At 59.9% G+C, this 8,301-nt stretch overlaps 2 protein-coding genes across 2 annotated transcripts; one reads left to right on the top strand and one right to left on the bottom strand.

Annotated features, from left to right (window-relative positions):
- Positions 1 to 1,467: 1,467 nt before the first annotated feature.
- B0H18DRAFT_891941 (major facilitator superfamily domain-containing protein) lies at positions 1,468 to 4,962 on the bottom strand (the record flags this gene model as incomplete). Its single annotated transcript, XM_048041336.1, has 13 exons — positions 1,468 to 1,846; positions 1,910 to 1,967; positions 2,036 to 2,228; positions 2,295 to 2,356; positions 2,418 to 2,452; positions 2,511 to 2,726; positions 2,795 to 2,961; positions 3,839 to 3,923; positions 4,216 to 4,293; positions 4,349 to 4,397; positions 4,454 to 4,482; positions 4,538 to 4,564; positions 4,694 to 4,962. 13 exons carry the CDS (start codon positions 4,960 to 4,962, stop codon positions 1,468 to 1,470), a joined length of 1,647 nt encoding a protein of 548 aa, XP_047885095.1.
- An 809-nt stretch (positions 4,963 to 5,771) lies between these two features.
- Positions 5,772 to 6,689, top strand: B0H18DRAFT_961847 (uncharacterized protein; the record flags this gene model as incomplete). The annotated part of the gene is made up of 1 exon (XM_048043083.1): positions 5,772 to 6,689. The coding sequence occupies one exon, from the start codon at positions 5,772 to 5,774 to the stop codon at positions 6,687 to 6,689; it is 918 nt and encodes a 305-aa protein (XP_047885094.1).
- Positions 6,690 to 8,301: the final 1,612 nt, after the last annotated feature.

The raw sequence follows: 8,301 nt of genomic DNA, 5'->3' as shown, positions 1-8,301 counted from the left end.
ACACCAGGGTAGGCATGGGGCTGTTGCAGTTCGTCGACTCGATAGCTTGAGGATACACTAGCAGTGGCCACGGTTTATGCTAGTCTTGAGCGGCTAGACCAATGCTAGACACGACCAAATCTAGGTCAACGGTGACCTCAGCACGCCAGCAACACCTGCATGGTCCCAAGTTACGAACATGGTACGTGATCAGAGGTTTCGTGACGTCGGACTCGGACACATACGAATGTTACGGCGCACCGATGACACGCACCGCTATCTTCTCCCCCACGTCACTAGATTGGACCCCTACATTGCCAGAATAGATGGATACTAGTAGGCGACTGGTGGCAGCCGGACATCCCACTAGCAGCCTGCGAAGGTTGTTTGCTATCGAAACAGGCCGGGCGTTTGAGCCGGGGACCTGAGGGTTTATTTGCGGTTGTTTGTTTCCCTGCACATATAGCCACTTCAACAGTAAGGCTTCAAGGGCTTCGGTTTAGGCGAGATGCGTATCTTGGGTAGCGGCCTGCATGCCACAAACGAAGATTTGATACTCGACATGTATAGTAGATGCAATAGATACTACATGATTGCAATATGGCTTGTAATTTCAGGCAAGGGATTGTCACAGACGTTGTGCGCAACGGTGGCTCCAAAGCACATCCGAGGTGGGGGCTATGCAATGAACACTACAGTACTGAAGTACTATGGGCGGGAAGTGTCCTATTAGATGCAGTATAACGTGCTGAACGTGCGATGTGGTAGACAAGCTGAGATCGAAGACAGATGGTAGATATTGCTAGCAAGTCACGGAGGTGCCGATGCTACACAACGATGCAATGGGGGCTCGGGGCCTGAGTGAGATGACTGGGAGATGGTATCGATGCTAGTGCAGAGAGGCGCGAATAGATAGGAGAGCGTGCTATGCTGGCACAGATCGAGAGATGCGAAGGGGGATGAGAATGCAAATGCGGCTGTAGACAGGTAAAGATATCAAAAGGGCGTGCGGAGCTTGCAGCAGATTGAGGATCGGGAGTGGGTGAGAGCGAGCCATGCGAGATTCTAGGTCATGTGGAAAGTATACTGTAAAGCTTGGTTATCCGGCGACGATGACAAGGGATTCCGGTGTTCGCTCGGAGACGAGGCTTGATGACGCGGAAATGGGGTAGACCATGTCGGCAGAGCATGACGAAGCGAGGCGGCGTCCGGCCCGAGACCTGCACGCGGCCATTGCACTTGCAGTCGACGCCGGCGCCCGCACTGATCGAAAGCACCTACACGGACCCACAAGCACGGTGACTCGGCATGCTCTCTCCCATGAGATAGTCCGTGGCGAAGAGCCCAAGCCCGGCCTGGAGCGATCTTCTTCCATCATTTAATCGAATAGAATCCGACCCCAAATTCTTGCGCAACGAGCCAATCGCCAACTTGAACAGCGCACATCAGCACATGATCATCCCTCCCACATGGCCACTCCCCACGCACTCACCTCCACCGCTCCCAACTGAGCCCGACCGCACGGAAGATCGCAACTGGAACGAACCACGACATCGCATCGCCATGGAGTCTACAACTCAGACCTTCCGCCCGGGCCTCCCCCGCCCCTTGATGAATAGCGACCTCGACACCCCCATACACGCACTCCCCGCCGCCGCAACGCACTGCAATCCAAAGCATCAGAGCGGACGCGATCAGAAAACGTGACGGCAGCGGAAGGGAGAAAGCGCCGCTTACCCCAGTGAACACTAGAGCACGCCACCACGTCAGCGGCCCGCCCGTATTTGTGCCGAGCAGCGCGCCTGCGATGGGGTTCCCGATCAAATTCGCGGCAGCCACGACTGAATATGCGAGCCCCATCTTCACGCTGTGCCAAGAGAGAGCACCATCAGATCTTGCGAAAGAGTGAGACAAGGAAGTGGGGGCGCACCCGAGCTCTCCCATGTTCCTACACAGCTGTACGAGCAGAGTGGGGATCAGTGAGATATCTGAGTCACAAACGAAGAATCGTCAGCGCGCTGTTGAATTTCCGAATTGTACACGCAGGAACACTCACACGCGCCCGACACGAACCCGAATATCGACCCGACGAGGACGACGCCCGGCCCGTTCGTCGCGCCGAAGATGGCGAAGATGAGCCCCGCACATGCGACCATGGCGGGGACGAGCATGTTGTACACGCCGACCTTGTCCGCGAGGAATGTCGGGAGGAGCCGCCCGAGCGTGCTGCCTGCGTTGAGGATCGCGAGCTAGAGAACGTACATTCGAAATGATGAATGAGATGTGTAATTATACGAGGAGGGATAACGACGTACGGAGTAGGTCGTAATATGCGAGCTGACACCGTGGTCGACGGCGAACAGCTGGAGGTAGAATACTGCACGGCGAGGGCGCGCCATAAGCTTATGGCCCCATAAGACCATCTGCAAGACACTCACGCGGGACATAAATGCCCAAGCTCGTCAGGAATGCTCTACATCATCGAGCCCATTAGCACATCCATTTACGACCACCAATACGAAAGCACCCACCCGCATACACTCCAGAGATACGCCCCGTCCCAAACCATGCCTCGCCACGTCTCTATCCTCGCCGCGCGTTTCGACCCGCCCTTCTGGTGGACATCGCCGCGCTTCGGCGGGAGTCTCGTTCGCATGAGGCAGTTCGCAACCACAAGGCATCCGCCGACCACCGCGCCGCTCGCCCGCACCGCGTTCGCGAAGCCGACACTGGGGTCCTGCAGCAGCCTGCGGGCGAGCGCACACGTACAGTACGTGAGCCGAGGACGAACCGCCGTGAGAACGTGAAGACGCACCGATTGAGCATGATGGGAAAGACGATCCCGCCCGCGCTCGACCCGCTGATCGCGACGCCGACGGCGAGCGCACGGCGCGTGCGGAAGTGGTGGCCCACGACGGAGAGCGACGGGAGGAACGTGAGCCCGAGCCCGAGGCCCATCCCGACCGCCTGCGCGAGGAAGACCTGCGTGCGGGGCAGCGTCAGAACGTCAGAACGTCAAACGTCAGAACGCAGAGCGTGAGAAAGCGGGGAGGGGAGCGTCATGACACAGAACAAGGCCCGTGGGGACGAGAAGGGGGAGACGGGGAGTCTCAACAGACGACGGGGGCGAGTCAGCAGGACGAGTCAGCGGCCCGGACGACCAGAAATTGAGAGTTATCTCCCAACGCTCGCAGAGCCCGATGATCCGCGTCTCACCGCGCGGGAGCCCAGAGTCAAAAACAGAACGGCGGGCATCGCGGGTGAGGAGCACCTATTCAAACGGAAGCGTGATAGAATAGAGAACCGGAAGCGCGAAGCGTGCAGGGCGGTGCGTCGCTGGGAGCCTCAGGAACCTTTAGGCTCTCTTCGCCCCGACGATCGCACTGACCGGTGCGAAGACCGTCGGTGACAGTTGCAGCAGACTGCGACGGTGCCAGTACGAGCATATCGTGAGAAGCGAACGACCGCGGCAAATGTACGCGGTGTAGCGAGCCCGCGGCAGGCTCACGCGACGTGTCGCGCATCGTGCGAGTACACTGTAGGTGGAGCGAGCCTCTCCGAGCACACGCACCAGTGTACGGGGAACACGCACCGGGCGCGGACGAGAGGGTCTTCGGACCGTGCAGGGTGTATGACGAGTCGAGCGAGGCGGCTCCCTCCCAGACCCTCGCCGACTATCAAGGAGCAGCGCGCACCGTATCCGGAGACGCGAGAGCCCGTCGTGTGGGAATGAGACTTGGGGAGCCCAGATACTCCCAGCTCGTACCAGCAAGATGTATAGAACACGTATGAGTGTGGCCGCCACACGTGCAGCATGAACGCCACGGGGGCACCCCTAGATGCGAAGAGGCCAACTCACCTGATAGTAATCCCCCGGGCGCGCGAGGCTGAGCATGAAGATGCTGAACACGTACAGCAGCGCGCCGAGCACCTCCAGATGGTGGCTATATGCGCGTAGGAGAGGCCGAGGGTCCGTGTCAACGTTGAGAGGCAGCATTTGTTTGATAGCAACACAGCGAATATAATCCAAGCCGGCGTCCGGATGAGCAGAAGTAAAGGCACATATTAAGTCAGCGCGCGCCCACTGCGGAGTGAGACACAGAATCGCATGATAAAATAGAACTCTGGGTCGCAAGACCCAGGGCGAAGCAGAAGAGAATGCGAGAGGTAATCGGAGGGGTCACCAAGGGCGGGAACGGATGATGTAAAGCAGAGCAAAGTAGCAGCGAAACTCACAAGTATCCCGCGTCGAACGCGCGGCCCACGAACACGCCGGGCGCGTACATCAGGCACAACTGGAGACTCCCGATCCAGCTGTCCATTCACTGAGAATCATTGGATGGCTGTGACGTGATCAACAGAGACAAACCTAATATTTGAACTTGTTTCCGCGGGGAGATAATACGTGGCGTAGTAGTCTGACGAGACACGCCCGTCAGGTTCGATCTCTGCAGGACAGAGGCTTCGGGCGTACCTTGGTAGACCCCAAACGAGCTGATGTACCTACAGAGCGCGTCAGCTTATGCGGATGGTGTGTCGCGAAGTCCCAAACACTCACCCAAACGTGGAGAACTGGACCAGCCAGCTGTTCAGCGTGCGCCAAGATAACATCAGCAGTGAATCGACGCGTATGCAACGCAGAAAGGACGAAGAGAAGAGGGGGGACAGAGGAGAACGGCCGGTGAACAGTGATAATCAGGACTCGACTACTCACGCGCCAGCGACAGTCATCCACGCTCTCGTGCCTCCATCTGGGGGCGGTGGCGGGCCACCCGCGCCGTCGTCTTGCTTGCCCTCTGCCTCCTCACGCCGGTCGTCCCTCGCGCCGTGCGACGACACGACGCGGATGACGTCGACCTCCCGCTCGCCGTCCTCGCCCTTCTCTGCGTCGCGGTCGTGTGCCGGGTTCAAACCGGATATTGAAGGCTTGCTGGCGGGGGCGGTGGCGAAGGACGCAGAGGCGGATGCCGAGGAGAGGGACATGCTGGATGTGGAGGGAAAGAGGCTGGGTTTCAGCGAGAAGTCGAGGTCGAGGGCGCTGAACTGCAGCGCGTCTGCGGGACGGAAGTCGCGTCCGAGGGGAGGTGTTGCAGACGAATTGGAAACGGAGGCGGAGCGGGGGCGGCGCGGCGAGGGCGGTGGCGGCATGTAGGTCCCCGTGAGACCCGGGGGCGGGGGCGTCGGCGGTAGGGGCGCGGATGGACGAGTATGCGCGTCGAGGGGAGAGGGCGCAGGAGCGAGGGGAGACGGGGGGGTGGAAGAGGCCATCGGGGCTGCTGGGAAGAGGAGTGGGCGATGCCGTAAACTCTAACGAGGGACAGATGATGCAGGGAGCGGGCGCAGCGTCGGCGAATAAAGAATGCTGGACCGCAGATGAAGAGACCGGCTGCGCGTGGGCGCGGGGGAGGGCGAGCTGGCACACGCCGACCTGCCACCCGCTGATGATATCCACCGCACGCCCGCGCGTCTCTGCGATCCGCACATGCCCTGGCTGCACACGCCGCCCCGAGCAGCGCACGCCACGACAGCGCCACCGTCGTCGCCCGCCTTCTTCCCCGTCCCCCAGCGGTGGCGCGTTCGCACAGGAAGCGTGGACTGGGAGCGCGCCTCGTGAAACGCCAATTCCGCGCTGCCCCCTGGGAAGACGCACGTCAGTCCCTTCCCCATCCGCTCCCCGCGAACCACTTCTCTGATCACGCACCTCGCTTCCATCCCACCTGCCACGCTCGAGACTGCTCATTTGCCGGCCGCATCTCTTTCCCGTACCACCACCATCTCCTTTGGCGCCCGTCATGGCTCCCCCCGATCCTCCCCCTTCCTCCACGACTACGGGCCCTAAGGCCGCTAGGGTCATCACCTCGACGGTGGCGGCTGCAAGTGGCCAACACCTACCTCATAGCCCTCGCTCTGCGAGCGGCAACAGCAGTCCTGCGCCAGGACAAACATCGGCTGCGCAACGCGCACGCCAACTTTCGCGACAAGGGTCGGCGGAACAGTCTGTTCTCGTCGGCCCCGGCGTTGCGCCCAACCCCACCCCCACCGTTGTCCCGTCCACCTTCCCTGAAACGGAGGAGGATATCGACTTCGGGTTTGGGTTCAGTGCGGACACCCCCAAGGGAGTCGAGGTACGCCTCGCACCGCCCCTTGCTCAATCGGGTAAATCGATGGCTGATGCCTCGTGGCAACAGCAGGATAGCGAGATGCGGGAGGCCACGCCTGGCCCCCTGCTTTCGTACTCTACCACGCCCCGGCCTTCTCGCGAGCCGACCGTGGAACCGCAACTCAGTGCGCCTGCAGGGTCTTTACCCGAGGGCGCCGAGTACCCCGCCGTAGCGCCCGTGGAGGTTAACTTCACGTGGCCGCACGCGCAAACCGAATTCAGCTGGGACGAGGACGATGCCTTTGCGGCCATCAGGCGTTATGCCTCGGGACTCAGCTCTTTCATCCGCTCGGGGTCTGATGACTTCCGGGCTCGAGTCGCTAGGTACACCACCGATGAATTTAGCGCCAACGAGTTCGACAGGATGGCCTCATCCTCGTGGTTCCCAGCAGCCGAAGCGTGCAGGGATGTCTTCCTTGCCATGCTAGAGGCCGGCGGCAACATCGTGATCCCGAGGATCCTCGGGGCGTGGTTGAAACGAGCATCATCCAGGCGCTGCAGGAGGGCCAAGCCCAACAGCGGCGTTTACTGGAGGAGAACATGCGGTTGAAGGACGGGCTGGAGGAGCAGCGTATCGTCACCACGCAATTTCAGGAGAACTTCGACAACATCGGTCGAGGTCTCACCACCGAGTTCGGTCGCATCAAGGACCAGCTCGCGCTCATTCGGACAAATGGGCTCGAAATGAACACGACGGTCGATGGTTCGGCTCGTACCGTCGCGTCCATCAATTCCACGCTGAAGGCTGTTGCCGGACGCGTCGACTCTATCGCGCAAGGGCCCGGTGGCTTCGCTGCTGCCGCGTTGATGAGCCCTTAGCTCACCTACCCACCGAAAACGCGATTTACGGTCGGTACGACAGTATACTAAGTCCGTATGGTCGACGCACTGTCCGTCCGTTCGAGGGAACCGTCCAATGTTCGAAGCTCAAGCGTCAATGTTCGGAACCCTTAGTGGCAGAGGCAAGCGGTTTAGAAGCGTCGCTACATTGGTAGGACTCCGGGGCAAGTACATGGCTACGTCAAACTAACTAGTGACGACCTCGGCAACTCTCGTATCTATGGCCTCGACCTCCACACCCATGACCACCACCCCTACCCCTACGAACAGACGGGCCGGTGTCGGAACCACGGTCAGTGTTGACGCGCTCGAGCAGGCTTTCGAGCAACCCAACGAGGGTACCGTGCGTGCGGCGCTGGTCGACTGCGATGTTGTGGATCGCTCGACCCATGGACTCGAGGTTGTCGGGCAGCTGGCGAAAGTCGGACAGGATCAACGACTCGCGCTGATACTGCGGGTTCGCGAGGGGACGACGCTCGGCCTGGTTGACTTGTTCGAGCAGTACCAAGGTCTCGGACCACGCGATCGTAGGGTAGGGCGAACCTAGGATGTCTCCCTGGTTGCCATCGCGGTGAAAGACCTCGTCGAGGTAACGCATCAACTCGTCGATCTCGGGGAACGACCTAGGAGCAGGAAGCGTATCGTTCGCCAGCAGTATGGCCCGGCTGCGGGACTCGAACAAGAATCGCTGTTCGAAGGTCGGTTCGATGGTTCGAACGATAGTCTAAGTTCGGAGGCACGTACGATCATCCAACGGACTCCGTGAGCCCAAGCCAGCCACTCTCCGGGACTGTTGGCATCGTATCGCGGCTCGACAAGTCCCTCGGTCTTGAGGACCTCTAGGAGGCGGTAGTAGCGGGCAGCATACGCTTCGGAAGTTGGGTCGAGGTGCGGCATGTTCGTGTAAGTCAGGCGAACTCCTGCCGCTGTCTCATATCTTCGAGGACTGTCACCGGCTCCGGTTATGACCTTCGCCGTTCGGGGGCGGTCGCCCGTTATGCGGAACCTGCGGAAGGCCGAGTTGGATGCTCTCATGTGTTAGTAGGTCCGGGTCGAGCGTTGTAACATTCTCCGATTGGCTACTTTCCTTATCACTTTCATTCATCATTTCTTGTATTTCTCTTGGCTCTCTTGGTCTTCGGACCGTATTTTCCTGTATATACTCTGGGACTTGTTCCCTTCGAATCTCAGAGACCCCCTTACCCTCTCAATCTCACCTCGCACCGGCGAGGTTCGTCAGTCAGCCAGTACGTTCGAAGTCAGCAAATTCGCCGGTCAGTCAGTACGTTCGAAGTCAGTCAGTCAGTTCGCCAGTACGTTCG

The sequence above is a fragment of the Fomitopsis serialis genome (genome assembly GCF_022376445.1).
Source record: "Fomitopsis serialis strain Sig1Antser10 chromosome Unknown B0H18scaffold_300, whole genome shotgun sequence".
In the NCBI taxonomy this organism is placed as follows: domain Eukaryota; kingdom Fungi; phylum Basidiomycota; class Agaricomycetes; order Polyporales; family Fomitopsidaceae; genus Fomitopsis; species Fomitopsis serialis.
Note: the sequence above shows the minus strand (reverse complement) of the source record. Positions and strands in the feature narration are given on the sequence as shown.